The sequence below is a fragment of the Opisthocomus hoazin genome, chromosome 15 (assembly GCF_030867145.1).
Source record: "Opisthocomus hoazin isolate bOpiHoa1 chromosome 15, bOpiHoa1.hap1, whole genome shotgun sequence".
Classification (NCBI taxonomy): domain Eukaryota; kingdom Metazoa; phylum Chordata; class Aves; order Opisthocomiformes; family Opisthocomidae; genus Opisthocomus; species Opisthocomus hoazin.
Window position 1 is genome coordinate 23,560,934 of NC_134428.1, and position 18,873 is coordinate 23,579,806.

The window sequence follows — 18,873 nt, forward strand, 5'->3', positions numbered from 1 at the left end:
GCTTTTTTTCTACTGTTTGCTGGAGGTTTGGGGATGGAGCCATGTGGGGGGGTGCTGGGGAAACGCTCAGAGGAGTAGAAAACATTTGGCTGGAGACTTGTGCCAAGGCACCTTGGGCTGCAGTGTGTCACATCAAAGGTTACCTAATCTTGCATTTTAACAGTCCTAGGTGAGTTTCCCCTGCTCTGGGACCAGGGGGCTTTAACAAACAGGTTGGTTTTACAGTACAAGGTCAAAAGAGGTGGGTCCCTTGAGGAGCCATTGTCCCAGGACATGGGCCACCCTCCAGAGGGAAGGTGGACTGTAATGGGACCTGCTGTGCAAAACATTAATAGAAGAGTCTCTTAAATAACTAGAAGAAAACACGATCACGAATGAGCCCTCCGTCTCTGGGCAGCACTTCTGAGTTAACGAGTTGGCGAGCATTTTGCCAGATGATCTCACAGGCCACTGGGTTTTGCTCGACTCTAACCAGCCTCCCTCAATGATGCTTTCCAGCTTTTAACGAGATCGGAGGTTACTCCAACCTGGAAGAGGCCTATTTAAAAGCTGTGCCATCCAAGATTGTTCCCAACACTACCTGCCACCTGCCCAGAGCGGATGCAATGCACCTCTTCCGAGACCCAGTCTCTGGAGATCTGCCCTGGACCGGGATGACTTTCGGGCTGTCTATCATGGCCACGTGGTACTGGTGCACCGACCAGGTAAATGTAAACAAGAATCCCCTGCCCCATGTAACACGGCGTTGCCTGGGGTCCAGGCACGCTCTACTACCGTTCTCGCCCTGGAAGTCCACCTTCATCAGTGCCTAGTGGTCCTGCTGGCCGGTAGTCTCTGGGAGCTTCTTTTTGGAGTCAATAGAAGCACCCTGGGCTCCCGCAACCCTGTTCTTGAGGTGCTTGGACTGGGACAGTTTGGAGAGCGGGATGCCAAGGGGTGTCCTCATCTCCTCAGTTGTCTTCTGGCTTTCCGGCAGGGAGGTTAAGCGTTTGCTTGATGTTCTGGGGTTGCTTGGTGAGAGGTGGCCAGGCTGCGTGGACTTGCTGGGGCTGAAGGCTTTGCTCTGCCAGCAGGGCTGGCTGCCTGCAATGGTCTTTTTGGGCTCGGCTCCGTCCCCTCGGTATTTGGTGGCCCCGGGGGGTTTCTCGGGCGTCGGGGAGCAGGAGACCTCCTTGCCTTGTTCTCTGCCTGCGGGGTTCCTGGGTCGGTAGCGGTAGATATGTGTCCCCTGTTTGTTAAAGAGCAGAGAAAGGGATGAGCTACTGCTGTTGTAAGTTGCTGCTCCCCTGCAAGGACATCCCTTCACAAGTCTGTGCCGTGGACTTGGTCCTCATGGACAAATCCCTCTGCCACTTGGTGTAGTCCCTTGCCCAAATTCTTCTGAGACTGGTGGCAGCTCAAAACTGCCTCAGGTCTTAACCATTGCAGCTCCTCTGATTTCTTGCTCTGGCAACGCACCATCCTGCACACTGCAGCATCTCAGCAGCCCCTTCCCAAGCAGCCCTGGCAGCCCGGAGCTAAGCCAATGCCGTCTGGAGATCCAGATCCATGGATGCCAGAGGCATCTCAACACCTCTCCAGCAGCAGCCTGAACACCCATCTTAATCACCTAAGTGCTCACTTCAGGCCCAAAGAGCATGCAGTCATCCAGACCCAACCTGTGGGATTAGGCGGCTACCAACATTAGATGAAAGGATGGAGGGTTGGGAGAGCAGGTGGGATCAGGAGACAACAGTGAGCTGCAACACCACTGCGGGGGTGGCTCTGATTAGCTGGGTTGAGAGACACGTTTGGGTCAGGTCTACGCACCATTAATCTTAGTTCTGGACTGGGTAAAGCCTTAACGCATGGCTGTGGTCACCAGATATTTATCTTTCTCTTTGGGTGTGTCCACGCCGCAATCTGGAGGTGTGATTGCACCCCGTAGAGACGTACCCGGGTGAGATTGGATCTAGGGAGCGCAGGTGCTGATGGCAGGATGAGCTGGGTCCAGGAGGCTGCAGAGCCGGCTGCACCAACCTGCCCTGCCTCTGCCACGACCCCCGCCGTGCCGCCAGCGCCACATCTCCACTGTGCTGTTGGCATCGTCTTGGTGTTCGGTTATTTAGTCCAAATACCCCAATAGACTTTCTGGTCTGCAGGCAGACACCTTCTGCTGTGACCAGGAGGGCTGAATTAAAGCAGTTTAACTTAGGTAATGTTAGATTGATTTAACTAGTTTGCTTAAAATCAGTGCTAAGGTCTGAGGTGTCTTCAGGTGGGGAGGACTAAGAGTGATTTAGCTCCTTTCCCTTCCAGGTCATCATGTGCCTGATGTGGTGCACGTGGTGCTTAAGCCAGGTGGTGGGTCTTGTGGCTCCTGACATGCCCTGGCTCTTGGGCAGAAGTTAAACCACAGCTTCCCCGACCATTCCACACTAGGAACTGGCACCTAGTCCCTCCTGCCCACGATGGCATTAGCCAGTGCTTGCTTGGGAGCAGCCAAATCCTGCTGGGCACTGAGCACTTCTCTGTAAGCCCTTGGGAAGAGTCTGGGCTCTTCTACAGCGTTTCCTATGGATGTTGCCTATTTAAGATAGACTGCCTCAAAGCCCAAGGGCTGGTGGTATCATGGATGGACATGGCTTGGCCAGAGCTTTGAGATGTGGTGGTTTGAGCAATGTGAGTGCTGGAATTGTGGTAGGAGGAGGCTGGACTTGGTGTCCCTTTTGTTTGTGGGCACTCTTTGGGGAGGAGATTGCATAGAAGGGGCAAGAGGGGAGAGGATGGTGGTGGGGAATGGTTGATGCTGGCAGGAGGACACACTGCTGTGGTTGCACTGGGCTTTTGTGGTGCTATGGCATAACACCGGCCCGCTGCTGGTCTGGAGAGAAACCCGACCTGTGGGTTGGGTACACATCTACACTGCGTTTGGGCCTGATGCCCAATGGCTGCAGCATTTGGGGATTCTTAGGAGTCAGTCTGGCAAGGAGGAGGCTGATGTGGAATAGATGTTGGTGCCTGCTCAGCTGTCCTGCCCAGCTCTCCCACAGGTCATCGTCCAGCGGTCGCTCTCTGCCAAGAGCCTCAGTCACGCCAAGGCCGGCTCCATCTTGGCCAGCTACCTGAAGATGCTGCCCTTGTTCGTTATCATCATGCCGGGGATGATCAGCAGGGTCCTGTACCCAGGTAAGGGCCCCGTCACGTGGACGCAGAGCTGGCAGGGTGGGTATTTTGCCTGTCACTAAGCGATGAATATCAGGGGGGTTTGTCTGGAAACCTCTGCCCTGCACAGACCGGGACCTGAGGGTCCCTGGCACTGTCCTTGTGCCTGCTGTGCACCAGCCAGTGCAGCTGTCCTTTGTCAACCATGCGGCTGGGTGTGAAGGGGGCTGCGTGTATTTAGGCAAGGCAATGCTCCAGGGGTAACTTGGGCCCTGTGTTCTCGGGGTGATGTTTGCCCTGAGTGAGGTTCTGCCTGCGTTTTGGGCTTCACTGGGCTGCGGGCCAGCAGATCGGCAACGCGGACCCGGAACAAAAATGTTGGGTGGGGGTTGATGGCGATTCCTGTCGGATTTGGGGTTTCTAGAGAGTTAATCGAGGATTTCTTTGATTTATTTTTACACATGGGCGAAATGTTCTCTGCACACTTCCATCAGCTGGGCACTGGCTTTCCTAACCCTGATGGTGTGTTAATTATCAAAGGGCCAGAAGAATTTATTGCAGGAACACCAACGTGCCTGGCCACTCTGAGCAGGGTGGGACCTGGGTCACAGAGCATCAAAGGGCTCAGTGCTCCTCGCCTGGCACGGCTCCGTGGGTGCGAGGGGATATTTGATGTGCGGGGATTAAAACCCTGCTCTGAGCTCCATGTCGGTGGCTGGGAAGGGAGAAGCAAGTGGACTCTGGGCTAGTAAATTTAATTCCCTGTAAATACAGATTGGATGCTCAGCTGGGGTAACCTCAAGTGGCTTCGGTGATTTCAGCTGCTGATATAGCCCTGGGGGTTTGAATGCCCCGAAAACAGCGGGTGGGGAGCCTTGAGAAACCAAAATGCTTGGTGGTGGTGGTGGTGCCGGCAACTGCAGTACTCGGGTGGAAATAGGGGATTGATCCTGCAATCCCTTTGCCTGGATGGGGTGATGATCCCGCAGCGGGGTGCTGGCATGCACCCTGTGGGGTGACAAGGTCTGGCGTCACTCGTGGATCAGCCGCGAAGCTGCTGACTGCAGCGCTCGCCCGCAGAGGTTGCCATCCCTGTTTCTCCGCTGTCTTGCTCTGCCTAATTATGTGTCCGAGCGCTTTTGCTTTGATGCTAATCACCTTTGCGAGGAGCTAGAAAACAAGCCTGAGAAGGACACGCCTGCACGCAGTCTGTCCCTGGCTGGGCATGATGCCACTGCTGATGGGCCACTGGGTTCCGTCCCACAGCCCGATGCCATGCTGATGCCATGAGAAAAATATTTAATTCCCCCAAACCTCCCCTTTGCTGACCGTTCCCGTTGCACTCCCAGACACCAAGAGCTGTGGCATGGCCATCACCTTCCTGACTAAGAGCACCTCTTGGGTGACTCCTACCATCGCTGCGTGTAGGGCGTTATTCTCCCATATGGGAAGTTTGATCTCAGCATCTAGGACGCGACACCAAAGCTAGGGATGGCACCACGCCTTGGCTGAGCTGGCTGGGTCACCTCCAGGTTTGCAACCTTTGTAGGGTGGAGAAACGCAGGGAAGGTTATAGCAAAAATTCCTACCTGAGCAGCGCTGCTGGGGTAGGAGCTGTTGCCATCCAGGATGGTGCGGGGCAGCACACACCTAATCTCCACGGCGTTGCTCCTCCTTTTTGTCATGTCTTCCACGCAGCCATGCTTCAGGGATGGTAGGCTCCCCAAGGGGCTGAGGAAGGTGCCCCGGCTGATGTGAGGGTCACTGAGCTTCCTCTGTATGGGAAGGATTTCCCCGTTGTGGGTGACATCTGAGTTGGTTCGCCGGAGCGGGCCGTAGCGATCCCTCACCTCGAAGTACTCATCTGAGATGGAGGAGGCATTGGAGCGGCGGTAGCTGTGGTCAGCAGAGCTGCTGGAGTAGCTCTCCTGGTCACTGAGAGTGATATACTCCTCTTCCTCCTCCTCCTCCTCCTCTTCTCCCAGCCCATTGTGGGCACAGGGAGGTCCTTTGTCCTCCTGTGGTCCTGCCACTGGCCGGTCTGGCTGGAGATGGCAAGTGTCCACTGAAGCTCCATTGGGTTTCTCCTCCGGCTGCTGCTTCACACCTGTGTGATTGGCTGGCGGTGGATTTATGTCACCCACCAGGGCAGTGCTGCTGTCACAGGGCGTAATGACTTTGGTCATGAGGACACCAAAGGGCATGGTCCTTGGTTTTGGAACTGGGGGCTTGAAGTCCTCTGGTGTCTCGTCTGGTGGCTTCAAGCGGTGGCCCAATGGTGAAGCAGCAAACATTCCTGCTTGCTTCGTTGTCCAGCTGGTGCCTTCGATGGGGCTGGTAGCAGGGGCTGCAGGAGCTTCTATGGGGGTCTGTGGGGTCTGTCTTTGGCAGGGTGATACCAGGGGTGGCTCTTTGTCTGAGTTTTTCTTGGTCTCCATCTCCCTGTTCTTCAGCATCTGCCGGTGCTGGGCACTGGCCTGGGAGACATCACAGACTTTGATGCGGTTCATCTGCGAGAGCTTCACATTCTTTATCTTGGGGTCAATAATGTTGATGTAGCCCAAGACTTCACTCCCGGGCTCGGGGTCTGGCTCGACCCAGGTGGGCAGATAGTCAAACATGTTGGCTTTCTCCAGATTCAGGAGGCCGGGGTGGATGAGCAGGGAGAGGTCTGCCACGTCACCATGTCTGTCGCCCACCTGGCCCTCGGGAAGGGCTTTGCTTTTGTTGTCTGTCTTCTGGTTTTTGTCCTGGTTCTCGGATGAAGTCTTGCTGATCTGGTCAGCGCTCTTGGCCTTCACCAGGGCGTATTTAGGGTTTATCAGCTTCTTCACCACGGCGTTGGCAGGGGTCACCGGCACGACGGAGGGCAGCGTTACAGGCTCAGGTTCGGGCTCTTCACCCATGGAGATGGACTTGAGGCTCACCCCCTTGGACATGAGGTAGAGCTCCTGGAACTGCTTGTCGAACGCCTCTACCACTTGGCCCGAGAGGACTGTGATGACGTTTCGGTCTGTCCTCGCCGCAGACCAGGTGAAGCTGGAACAGAAACAGATTGGAAACTCTCTGAGTGCTCGCTGGTAAATAACACGCCTCTCCCCAAGCCTGGCTTTCCCCAGGGGATTGATGGTGCTAACAGGGACATGATCTCACTGTAAACAGTAATAATGAGATCGAAGAAATAGCTTTTATCCCAAATCAGAATGAAGGGTTGAAGTCTGGAACATGAAGTAAAAATAAAAGTTATTTGCTGTGGGCTAGTTAGTTTTAGTTTTTCACTTTCGTGTTGGCTGCTTTTCCTTTCTCAGTTTCGGTTAGTTAAGAAAAGGGACTCACAAATGGATGTGTCTTTTGTTGTGGCCAGAAAGCATGAAACATTTCAGTTCCATGTTTATGAAACTTATCTTTTAGAGCTGAAAAGCTTACTGAGACTGATCTGTTTCTACCGAAGTAATTTGGTACAAAATTTGGACAAAGGAAAATACTTTGTGTAGGAGATGTTTAACTGGAAAAGCTGAGGTCAACGTGAGAGCTAGGACTGGCTGTGGCTTGGTGCTTTTGTCCTTCCTTGTGCTCGTCACATCCATTGGTAGAAGCACTTGGTGTGTCCCACCACCTCCGAGCAGGAAGGGTGTCCTAGGCCTGGCTGTAGGGTGGTGGGGTCCCCTTGGGTCCCACTTCAAATCTCATGCTGGCCTTGCAAAATCATCTCCCAGTTTAGGAGCAGGGTAGCAAGTCTATGGTGGGGTCCTGGGGCTGTGCCGGGCAGGGACCAGGACTTGGACCACATGGGTCCACTGTTGGTCCTTTGACCAACACCTCCATGGAGTGGGCAAGAGGAGACACCAATGATTACCTGTAGGATCCGCACATAGCCCGGTCCCCGTCCACAAACATGAACTTCTGCGCCAAAGCCCCTTTGAACTTGGTGGCTGAGCGCGTGAAAAACTCTGTCCCTCCTGTGCTCCGGACTCGCAGGTTCTGCAAAGCAAAGGTGGAGGCGTGAGCGGGAGCGAAGGGCTGGTCTTCAGAGCATTGTTCACTCCTTCATCGATGCCCCTACAGATGCTCCACAGCCCCTCTAAAGAGTGGGAAAGGCTCTTCATGGCCAGCTCAGAGGAGACCACAGCCATGGGAAGATAAAGTAACTTGCCTGAGGCCGTGCAGCAAACCATGGACTTAGCTTCAAGGATTTCCTGCTTTGTCCATGTGTTGGACAGTGTTTTCTACCTCTTCAACGTGGTGCTTCCTGTGTCCGTGGGTAAGCAGCGTGTGATAGAGCTGCCACTTTCCATCTCCTGCGATCTATGCAAATACCACCATGGGAGAGGTGATTCTTCACCTCCTCCTCAGCGGGAGATGTACAAGGAGTTGAAACCCCAGGTGATGACCCCAGGACCACGCACGTGGACCTGATGGTAGCAGGCTTGTCCTCCACCAGAATCCCCCTTTACTGTGCTCCTAAATCTGAGCATCTAGCCCTATTTTTAGGGGTGAATGGGGAAAAAAAAGACAGTGGGGCAACATCTTTTCACCCTGGGGAAACGAAACCCAGGGACCTGGGCCAAACGGGCACATCCCACAGCAGGTCCCTGCGGAGGTGGCCAGGGAGCGTGGGGTGTTCTCCCCCTAGGGAGCCTGGGCACAGAGGGGTGGTTTTTATCTTCAGTCTGGCTCATGCCTCCGTGCGTCTCCGTGGAGGGCATCAGCACATTTTTGCAGCTGAGCAGATAGCATCTCTCACTGCAAATGCTCTCCCTTGGGTGGGGAGAAAATATTTTCTTGTGAAAGCAGCTGCATTCCTCCTGTTCCTGCTGGGACATTGATAATGCCATTGCTAAAGGCACCGTGTCGTCACCAGGTCATGCCCTCCACTGTCAGTTTTTTGTTTGTTGTGTTGTTGTTTTTTTTTTTATTTAAGAAGAAAGCACGAAAAGTATTTGTCTTCCCCACCTCCAGCCTTCCTCATCTGCTTCCCTGGGGTCTCCTCTCTCCCTGTAGACCTTGACCTGGCGCATCCCTGAGCTCAGGCACCCCCGGTCCCCGCTCCCACATGCCTGGCAGGAGGGATGGTGATTTAACGCTGGTTTTAGCATGATGTAAAGGTTTTCCTGATTGGCTTTCCAGGGTGGCTTTACGTGCTGAGTAGAGAAGTTTGAGGGGGTCTTTTTTGGTGCATTTGATTTTTTTTCTTTTTTTTTCCCAGTGTTCGCCGTTTTGCCTGGTGTGGCTGGGGGGAAGCCGGTGCTGAGCACCCCAGTATCTGGCAGTGGGCAGCACTGGGGTGCTGGGGGCTGGCTGGCAAGCAGGTTGGGGTGGCAATTCCCATCCCTGTCCTGGGTTGTCCCTACACAAGGGGCTGCCGAGAGAGCGGTAGTGCCCCGGCTGCACTCTGACCGGCTGCTGGGTGACGCTTGCACCCAAGGCTGAGCCCTCTGCCTGTCGCCAGCCTGGGTGTCCCTGGCTCACAGCTCTCCCAGGGCGCCGATCTGTCCCGCTCGGAGCTGAAATTTTGCACCAAGGCACAAAGCAGCCGTGGGTTTTTCTCAGGTAACACCCAGGGGAACGAAGCTCCCCAGAAGCAAGGTGCCGGTTACCTTTCCCTTGCTCCTCGCTCCCGGCGTATCGCTGCTGTTAAATAAGATCTGTTTATTTAATCTCTCCCATAACGAGCGCGCAGCAAGCGAGCGCCCAGCACCGTGGCCGGCTGCCGAGCCCGGGACGGGGTGAATCACTCCCCAAGCACTCGTCGTTGCTCAACGAAGCGACCGCCTTGCCTAAGCCAGCTTGCTGATTGCGAAGCGAGGAGGCACCAAGATAAACGTACGTTTCGTTAGCATCTCCTGGCTTACGAAGTGGCTCCCAGACACTGCCCTAGTTTCCTCCCAGGCTCCTGCCCTGCTGCATCCCATGCCAGCAAATTGGCTGCAATATGTGGCAAATCCCAACTTCGAGACTTTTGCCGAGCTCTGCAGATGTTCTCCTGCTTTTCCAGTCCTGCCACAGGGTTGCTAATGCATGAAAACACCGGCGTGCGTCAGCTCCGGCTTTTCTGGTCTTGGGGCAGGAGCAGTCTGCAGGATACCAGACTCTCCGGGGAGTTTGGACGTGGGTAAAAGCTCAGCTGAGTCTGCTTTAATTGTCGTGAGCAGCAATTAAGCAGGGCCAGCGGGCTTGGTGGCTGGGGAAGGCGTGATGCTCGGCCGGCCGGTGCTTTCGGCTGCCCGGGGTGGGGGTCCCCAAGCCCCCCCTGTGCCCTGGCCCCGCTCCAGCCCGGCATGAGGGTGTCACGGCTCCTACGTGTTCCTGCTCAGCCGGGGATTTGCCCTCACCGTAAGCAAATTTGGTGAGCTTGTCCGGGCACGGGCCTCCCCGCCAGCCTTTTGGCAGCCAGCGCGCGCGGCCGGGTGACGTCAGGCGCAGAAACATCGCTTTTCTGCCAAGCAACAGGCGAGGCCGAGCGGCTCGCAGCCGGCGGGTGAAGTACAGCCGGGAGAGGGGTGTCTGCGAGCCCTGAAGTGAAACTGCTGGGCTGCTCTGGTGTGTTTGCATCCGATGCTGGTGATGGGAGCGTTGCGACCGGTGGAGAGCCCAGGACCCTGTCCTGTGGCTGGAGTGAGGGTCCCCACTCCGGCTGCTGCTCCTGAGGCTGATTTAACCCCCAGCCCTTATCTCTGCCCCTTCATCTGCCTCCAGCTTTGCACAAGCACCGCGCAAGGTGAATTTTCTCCGCACCCCCTGCGCTGCCGGGCATCCCCTGTTCTGCTTCGCTTTCCATCTTTTCAAATAGAATTCGTGCACCGGAGCAACGCGATGCACAGCCACCAGCACCTCCGGGGCCGGGTGAACGCGGCGTGTGCGGGCAGATCGGCGCTGCCGGCGCGGTGGCAGCCGGACCCGGCGTCGCGGTGAGGGCATCCTTGGCAGCTGCTGGGGCCGCAGGCAGCGTGGGTGCCGTCCTGCTCTGCTCCCGGCCCCGTGCTGGGGCGGAGGCTCCGGAAAAGGAGAAAATCGAGTTTTTTTTAATTCCAGCCTCTGACTTGTGGTAAAGCCTGAAAGCAAGAGAACCGGCCGGTGGTTTCTCCTGTCGGTCCTGCCTCTGGGACAGGAGCAGGCATGGGGCTGGCAAGAGCAGGGATTTGTCCCTGGCAGAGCATCCTTCCTCTTGTGCCTTCCCTCTTGCCACCTTCCTCACTAGGAGGAGCTGAGCATGTAGGTTTGCCCTGGGCTTTGCAGTGCCCTGCTTGAGTCGTGCCCACCCTTGCGGGGCCGCAGCTCCCTGAGCACCCCTCTGCCTCAAAGCCAGCTCTGCCTGGTACCAGCAGCCCCCCTGGGCTTTCTGCAGGCAGCTTTGCTGAGTGGAAGGGAATCCATGTCCCCGTCTCTCATCCGTCCCCCTCCATCCTGCTACTCCCGGATTAGGGCATCACCTTCAGCTATGGCTACAGGAAAAATGGACTAAACTCATCTAGCACTGCCCAAAGTTTGGGGGGATCACAGCCCCCAGGACAGGAGGGAGCAGGGCTGATAGCTCTGACTACCTCCCTGCGCTGGAGGAGGTTACCCGGCCCCGGACCCTTCGGGCCATCCTTACCTTCAAGTGTCCGGCGTGCATGTGGGCTCGCTCGCACATCTGGAGGAAGTGCTTCACATTGGTCTCATCCAAAATGATGTAGACTCCCACTTTCCTCTTGAAGCCAGCATCCAGGAGGTCCTTGAAGATGTCTACGTCGGTGAACATGTCCATGACCACCGCGATGACCTGGAGAGGGGAGAAGAGAGATGAGTCTGGGTAGCGTGGCTGGGTGACAACCCCAAGATACAGCCGGTGCCTGTTTCATGAGAGCCGAAGCAACGTGCTCTCTCCCTAGGAGGTTGGGATTTGGGGTGGGGGAGCCCGGGCTCTCCCCTGGCTCCAGCCAGCCCAAGAGTGGAAAGCAGGAGCCCTCAGTTCCTTGTCTCTGCTGTCACTACAGGAGGTTTGCCGGTGGCCGGTAGCATAATATGCTTGTGAAAAACTGATTTCTGAGGGTGAATCTAACTTTCTGGCCTTTAACAAGCTCCACAGACTTCAGAGTCTGGTTCCTGGCTGGGAAGTTTTGTGTCCCTTCGCTATCGGCACCGCCCGCAGCCCCATCGTGGGGAGCGCCAGAAGGAGAAACCTGCGACGCCGTGATGTCTCTGTCTGCCCAAGGGCAGGCTGCTTGGGATGGTCGCTGCCTCTGGGGTTATCATGCAGGCTTGTGTTGAGAGAAACAGGATGAAGAATAGCTAAAGCTGACTCTAAGCTTGGTGGAAAGTATCCGGATATGCCTGAGGTGCATCCAGGAGCTGAAATGACTTTTAATACCTTTTAAAGGACAGGCCTGGGTGCGAGCTGACGAGGTTGCTCAGAAGCAGACGGGAGTTTGCAGCTCCCAGCGCTTGTGACCGGCTGCCATTCCAAGTCCAGGCTACTGCCAGCCCCGCTGTGGTTGGGTTCAAGGTCAGTTCTCCACTATGAGGCCAAAGCAGAGTACCAGGGGCAGGCAGTGTTTCTGTTGTCTGGGCTGCTGACGTCTCTCTCGGTCTCGCTGCCCGGCCCTTGCATGGCCGGGAGCCTGCCGGGTGCTCGGGGTGCTGCTCCTGCCACACAGCATCCCTCCATCCTCCCAGGCTGTACGAAAGCGGAGCAGGGCTGGGACGACGATGCCAGCGTCCCGTGCAGTGACAGAAGGGTTTGGCACATGGCAGTGTCGCTGTTCTTCGCAAGCCGGAGCTGACCTTGTACCCAGGGCGTTCGCTGCCGTGGTGGGGCCGGGGCGAGTCCCGTGTATGATAGTAAGATGGATCTGCGCCGCGTCCAGCCGCCCTGGGATTTTGCGGAGATGGCTGCCGAAGCACCAAAGTTCACCCCATGCCCATGAATTTTGCCTTCCTGGAGATGGCATCACCCATGGCATAACGGTGGGCAGCAGCGGTGCAGCACCAAGCGTGTGTGGGCACAGGGGCTGAGCATCTCGCTGCGGTCCCCGGGGTAGCAATAGGGCCGCGCAGCCGCCTCTGCCTCCCCTCATCCCATGTGGGGTGGCAACAGCCACGCAGGAAAGCGGCTTGTCGGGCACTGGCGTGTCATCGCCCCACGCTTGGAAACGTGTCGGTGCCCCCATCTCTGTGGCTGCTCCTGGATGGTGCCCTGGGTCGGGGGGAGATGGCTGCTGGCAGCCCTTCACTCTTCCAGGAGGGCTCCGCTGGCCGTGGCCGAGCTGGGGAGGACACCAGCGTGGGACCATGCACGCTGTGGGGTGACACAGCGAGACCCCAGGATGCTCCTCCCGTGGGAGGGAAGGGATTGGGACGGTGCCGGGTGCTTGTACGCTGAGGCACGTCCAGTCCGGGGCTCTCAAAGCACCAAGCTACCTTTTAATTAGTTTTGTGCCACCTCTAATTAAGAGGAGGATTGTGCATTATGACACTGCTGGCTCTTCCCTTCCTTTTCTGCAGGCGATGGGGCGAGGAGTGAGGCTGAGTGGGGAGCCCCAGCCCGCACCATCTCCGATGCTGCCCCGACCTCCCCAACCCCGGCCACACACAGCATTTTGGGAGGTGCCAGTGAGCTGAGCGAGCCGGGACGTTATGGCTCTACCACTCGATCTTAACTGAATTCCCACTTATCCTCACCCCAGAGCCTCTCAACAGGCTTTGACGTGTAAGCATGAATCCTCACTCCCCTGTGCACCTGCTCATGTGTTTTGCATGTCCTTGTTGTCCTGGTGGGGAAACTGAGGCAGAAACAGAATCACAGAATAGTAGGGGTTGGAAGGGACCTCTGTGGGTCATCTAGTCCAACCCTCCTGCTGAAGCAGGGTCACCTACAGCAGGCTGCACAGGACCTTGTCCAGGCGGGTCTTGAATATCTCCAGAGAAGGAGACTCCACAACCTCCCTGGGCAGCCTGGGCCAGGGCTCCGTCACCCTCAGAGGGAAGAAGTTCTTCCTCATGTTCAGCTGGAGCTTCCTCTGCTTCAGTTTGTGCCTGTTGCCCCTTGTCCTGTCACTGGGCACCACTGAAAAGAGCTTGGCCCCATCCTCCTGACACCCACCCTTCAGATATTTGTAGGCATTTATAAGGTCCCCTCGCAGCCTTCTCTTCTTCAGGCTGAAACCCGGGTGTGCGCTTTGCATGGGCTGCCCAGCGAGGGCTGCGCTTGTCTCGCCAACGATGTAAAGTGGGAGAGGTTCAAAGCTACTCGTAAAGCTCAGGGCTTGGCTTTTCTATTTACAGCAAGTAATTGGGGAGGAGCTGTGCTGTCTGCCACGAGTCCTGGGTGAGGGGTGCCTGAGCCGGGATGGCGTCTTCCCGGCTCGAGGAGGTGGGTTTGGTGGCAGAGAATTGCTCCTGTCTCTGACACCGATGCTTTCTGCGGCCGTGGTCGTGTCACTTTGCCTGTGTGCTGCATTTTCTCCAGGGGAAATTGAGGGCTTATAAAATGGGGATGAGAATAGTATTGGCCTTCATTCTGGGAGGAAAAGAGCACTTTCCCACTGCGGTCCTGGCATTCCCAAGGCCTTGGCTTGCTGCTGTGGCTCCAAAGATGTTTTTGAAGGGACATGGGCAGGGGATGGTGATGTCCCCTATCCCAAGCACTGCTCATGCAGGGATGGCGAGCAGGCAATGTGCTTCAGGCAGTCACCCGGCGTGGCTCGCTCGGGCAGCGGGGAGGTAGCCCGGCTCTCACCTGCTTGCCCATGTTTTCAACCCGATTCCTCCTGCTCGGCTGGTGCGTCCTGTTGCCGCTCAGCGCTTCTGGATCCCTCCCTGCCGCGTCTTGCCTGCAGGACAGGCTTGGCCTTGGTTTGTCACCAGGATCTCACACCAGTGTGCCAACGTGCTGCCCTGGCACGAAATGGGCTGGGAGAGCGAGGACGGCGCTGGCAGCGCTCCCGATGCGGTGACTGTCCAGGGACCACGGGGGCGAAATCTGCTGCTGGGCTGCCCGCGCTTGAACCTGGGCTGGGACCAGTCGGGTCCGTGCCAAACCCAGGTGCGGGGTTTAATCTGCCAAGAATTGAGGTCGGTCTGCTCCGGAGAAGTGAAATCCTGTGTGTTTCTTGCTTCCCAGCCTGGGGAACGGGAGAATCTGGAGCAAACCACGCCGTCCTGCTATGGGGAGCGAGCTTGGCACCCTCGTCCCTGTCACCTCTGCCAGGGCAGCGCTTGGTGTCTGCACGCTCGGTGCTGGGGAGGTCCCCGACACCAGGAGAGCTGCACCTCTTCCAGAAGCCCCTTTGCCGCTGTGTCGTCCCAGGAAGCTTCGCCATCCCTTTGCCATTCATCCGGAGAGCGCGGAGAAGACCAGCCCCAAATCTTCAGCCAGATGCTCCCAGTGCCTGAGCGGGTGACGCTTTTCTTCCCGGGGTCCCAGGAGCTGCCGAGATCCATGGGATGCAGCGGGCGTGCAGGTGCCGGGTCCCAGCACCCCGAGGAGCGGCGAGCGTTGCGTCCCCTCGGACACTGGGCAAAGGAGGTTGGGATCCTTCCGAACAGCTTTGATGAGCGCGTGAACTGCAGGATCATGTTTTATAGAGGAAATGACAGCTCTTTATTAGCTCACCCTGAATCATCAGATAATGACTTTTGGGGCACACCACGTGGGAATTTAATAAATTAGGCAGGCAGCAAGGCACAATTAGAGGAAGCGTGTTGGGATGAGGGAGAGGTGGGACAAGTAACATTAATAATTGCTCTCTCCTGTCGACCCTTTCATCCAGGAACGGCAGAAGGTTTTGTAAACAGTAATTAATAGGGCCTCCCAACCTTTGCTGGAAGTTGCTCAGGGTAATTATATCACCACAACCCCAACCTGGAACCTCAAGTGCAGAGAGGAGGTCACACTCACTGCTGTCTCCTGTGGCTTTTGGCCAAGGTCAGTGTTTTCAGCCTGCTCTGGTTTCTGGTCAGACAGAACCAAAATCTAGAGAAGATGGGTAGATCTTCCTCTCTACCCATCCTGTGAGCTTTGCAGCCCGAGGGGATCTGCATTGACGCAGAGGCGGCCATCCCACGGCTGGACCTGGTGAAGGTCTCCAGGGTGAAGACCAGTGGTGCACCACATCCCTGACCACCTTCCGCTCATTGGCCACAAAGATGGGGATGTTCTGGGAAAGCAGGGACGTAGTTGCAGGATCCTGCCTCTCTTCTCTCCCATTTATTCCCAGAGAGAGGAGGAGATCATTTACATCCCCTGCTCCAGCTCACCCGGATTTGCCTTTCTGGAGAGGAAAGTAGAAGCTCTGAACTCAGCAGCATTAGGCCTCGTTCCTGGAAGAAAGTGGGCTCATCTGCGCCGTCAAAGGGGCCTCACATCTCGGGTCTTGGCTTCCTTGCCCCAGCTCTGAGCTACCGTGAACCTGCCCAGCGTCAGCAGTGCTCACGTGGGCTCTGAACTTTCCTCAGCCAGGCTGTCTGTTGGGTGAACTTTGCTCTCCGGGCTGTGAGATGACAACTCGTGTGGCGGTGTTTGGTGTTCAGCATCTGAGAGCGTTTCAGACCAAGTACTGTTGGCAGGAGCAGGAGCATCCTCTGGGATGCACTGCTGAAGCTCTCCCAAGCCCGTGCTCCTTCAGAGGTGGATGAAGCGTGCTGCCATTGCCCAGTAGAATGGGACAATCCAGCAGGGATCTCGGTGGGGTGGCCCGAGGGATGGCCAGCCTACGTGACATCTGATGGAATGGCAGCCGGACCGTCCCTCTGTCCGCCCTCGGCTTCCTCAGCCAAACCCTTTCACCTCTGAGCTGCTGTGAAGACCTCAAGCTTCGGCTGAAATCTCTGGGTGCAGAGGAGGGTGGTCTAGCCCAGCGTCCCCACGCTTAGGAGCACCCAAACCAGCGGTCACCCGGGCTCAGCTGCATGACAGCAGGTTCAGCTGCAGTAACCGTGGTCCTCGTACATGGGGTGGGAGACCTCTGGAAGAGTCCCACTTGTCAGACCCTGTAACTCCCACCTTCCCCACCCCCTGCAGAGTACAGATTTGAAGCATGCGCCCATCTCTACGTTTCCCGGGGTACCATAAGCTCTGAGTAGGCTCCTGCACGTCACCAGTGGTGCCACCACGTCTCATCCCACCGACAGGGACCACCTGGACCAGGAGGCAGACCCAAGCCCTACTCATGGGGCATCAAGGGACCGGTGACAAGCACGGCAGCATCGACCACGTCCCTGCGGCTTGGAGAGGCTCCAAGGAGAGCGGTGAGGAAGGTGCAGGCAGCAGGGCCTGGCAGCTGCCTGACTCAGCGCCTGGCTCTGCTGAGCAGGAGGAGGGTGGCAGATGACTCAGGAGATGCCGTTTGCAGGGGGGGCGGCAGGCGGAAAGCGGTGAGAAGGCAAAGCCAGGCAGGAGCTGCAAGCCCGGGTGAGACGCAGCTGGAAAGACGCGAAGATGAGACATTATTTGTAGTGGGGGAAGTTCTGCCATCCTCCACCCCACGGGACTTCAGCCCTCCCTTCCCTTTGCCCTCGCTGCAAAGCCCTTCGGCGGGGAAAACGTCACAGGTAAGGACAGGCCGCCTTGACTTCTGCAAGGTGACAGCGGCCGGAGACCTCTCCAGTCTGCGGAGGGGCAGCCCCGATCCCCCAAATCAGCCGTCCCTGTGAGCTGGCTGCCTCGGACGCGTTGGGAGATCAGTTTTCCTGCCTGAGCCCAGGGCTCTTCGTGCTCAGACCCCCAGGTCTCTGGTCCTGGAGGGGCTCTGATGGCTGTGTGCCACCAGGCTTCCCCCTCTCCTGCCAGGATCTGTGAACCCCAGCACCATCCCCGACCTCGATACAGGGAGCTCTGGAGCCAGGTGGACCTGACGCATCCCAACCCATCTGCCCCTGTTCTGTAGCCACCCTGGCAGGGTCTCCCCATTTTCCTGCTGGAGCATCCCCAGGGCTGGGATGCTCCTCCCTCGGAGCTGGATTTCTCAAGGCAGCAAATGCACAGAGCTCAAAGGGCTTCAAAGCACTGCAAAACCACCAGGTACTGACCCCTCCTGCACTTCCCAGGGGACGGAGTCCCTGGGAAATACCAGAAACCTCTGCCCACCACCGCTAGACTTTACAGAATCACAGAATCCCAGCATGGCAGGGGTTGGAAGGGACCTCTGGGAATCACCCAGTCCAACCCCCTGCCGAAGCAGGGTCACCCAGAGCAGGCTGCACAGGACCGCATCCAGGCGGATCTTGAATATCTCCAGAGAAGGAGACTCCACAGCCTCCCTGGGCAGCCTGGCCCAGTGCTCTGTCACCGTTCAGCAAGTGCCATCATCTCCCTCTTTCCATGGTCCTTCTGCCCATGACATCAGCCTGACCCCATGGCTCATCCACCCAAGCTCCTTCGATGCCACATGGAGGACAAGTCTCAACCCAAAGCGCCGCGGCATCTCCCCAGCTTTGTCCTGCACATTAGCTCATTGTTTTCCTCTTAAAGCTGGGCTGAAGCCAGCTTGGAGAACCACAGCTATCTCAGGCCAAACTTGACCCTTGTGTACGTCAGCGCCAGACCCATGGCTTTGGCTGCTTTGCCCCAGGGCTGAGTTTGGCTCCTCCGGTTCCTGCGTGTTGCCACATGTCGTCACAGAGGGCTCTGGGAATAATGATCGTGGGATGCCTGAGACCATGGGCTCATGGTTGGAAAGCTGCTCAACCCATTTTTCTCCCTGGTGGTTTTTCCCCACAGCCCTGAAGGAACCCTGGGATTAATGATGCTGCCATACGGATCATGGGAAGGGTCGCGTTGCTCCCAGGGGCTGTCGGACCAGGCTAACAGCATCTTCAGCAAAATCTGATTCCCCACATATTGATTACACTGCATGAACGTGGAAAGACCCCAACGCCTGACCCCGATGCCTTTGCTTGGGCAGAGCTGCCCACAGGACATGGAGGACTTTAGGATCTACCCTCAGCACCGGAGCCAGGGGCAAATCCTACCCGATCCCCGCGGAGCACCTCACCTTCTGAGCCTGGCAGATCATCTTCCGCACCACCTCCTTGATGTGGGCTTGCCCCTCGATGGGTGGCTGCATGTAGACGGTGGCACGGGTGACGCCACGGTAGGCGATGGTCTCGGGCCAGCCGAGGTCCAGCTGGGGGATGGAGCGGTCGGATCTCTGGGGCCAGTACTCCAGCGAGGGGGCCACGTCCTGATCCTCCCCTTGGCTGTTTCCATCGCCTTCGCTCTCCCCCGTGCTGCTGCCGTGGCGTGGGATGTACTCTGAGCCGGGGTCATACGTCTCCAATGAGTCCAGGATCTTCTTTAGCTCCAGCTCGGAGAGGAAGTCCCTGATGTTCTCCTTCTTCAGGACCTCATAGAAGGCGTCGGGGCCGCGGGAGGCCAGTGCCTCCAGGGCCAGGCGTTGCTCCTCGCTGTAGAAGAACTCGGGCTTGGACTCGCTGGACCTCCAGTTGACGTGGCTGTCATCCAGGCACTGCACCTGGGAGAAAGCCATGGTGACCACGCACGCCGGTACCCCCTCCGACGGGAGCTCTGTACCCCCAGAGAGTGCCGGATGTCGACAATAAATAAGGAATTAATTATTCCCCAGTCTTTAAATACACAATTTGCCCAGCTTTGCCCTCGCTGGCTCAATGCGCAGCTGGGGAAATGCGCCGGTCCCTTCTCCGCTGGCTCCTGCCAGGCCGGAGCTCTTCTCCACGGTGGAGGAGGATTCAGTTTCTTGCTTAATCCCGGCTCTGCGCAGAGAGACTGCT

The 18,873-nt window shown here is 57.1% G+C and overlaps 2 protein-coding genes across 2 annotated transcripts in view; one reads left to right on the forward strand and one right to left on the reverse strand.

Annotated features, from left to right (window-relative positions):
• Positions 1-18,873, forward strand: part of SLC5A10 (solute carrier family 5 member 10) — a 41,309-nt gene that overhangs the window by 13,928 nt on the left and 8,508 nt on the right. The window contains exons 8-9 of the mRNA XM_075436689.1: positions 499-704; positions 3,033-3,168. Coding sequence (XP_075292804.1) covers positions 499-704; positions 3,033-3,168 — 342 coding nt within the window. The remainder of the gene's footprint in view (positions 1-498; positions 705-3,032; positions 3,169-18,873) is intronic.
• Positions 809-18,611, reverse strand: FAM83G (family with sequence similarity 83 member G). The gene is made up of 5 exons (XM_009932348.2): positions 18,117-18,611; positions 10,739-10,906; positions 7,001-7,125; positions 4,734-6,183; positions 809-1,228 (listed from the first exon to the last, which is right to left on the reverse strand). Exons 1-5 carry the CDS (start codon positions 18,609-18,611, stop codon positions 809-811), a joined length of 2,658 nt encoding a protein of 885 aa, XP_009930650.2.

What these genes read in the sequence shown, in the direction of transcription:
- FAM83G (XM_009932348.2), bottom strand. Translation starts at nt 18,611, where the DNA reads ATGGCTTTCTCCCAGGTGCAGTGCCTGGATGACAGCCACGTCAACTGG. An exon ending in GCTATGTGCGGATCCTACAG is followed by an intron (nt 6,184 to 7,000) that starts GTAATCATTGGT and finishes TTTCTGTTCCAG; the next exon opens with CTTCACCTGGTCTGCGGCGA. An exon ending in ACCCCAGCAGCGCTGCTCAG is followed by an intron (nt 1,229 to 4,733) that starts GTAGGAATTTTT and finishes TTTAACAAACAG; the next exon opens with GGGACACATATCTACCGCTA.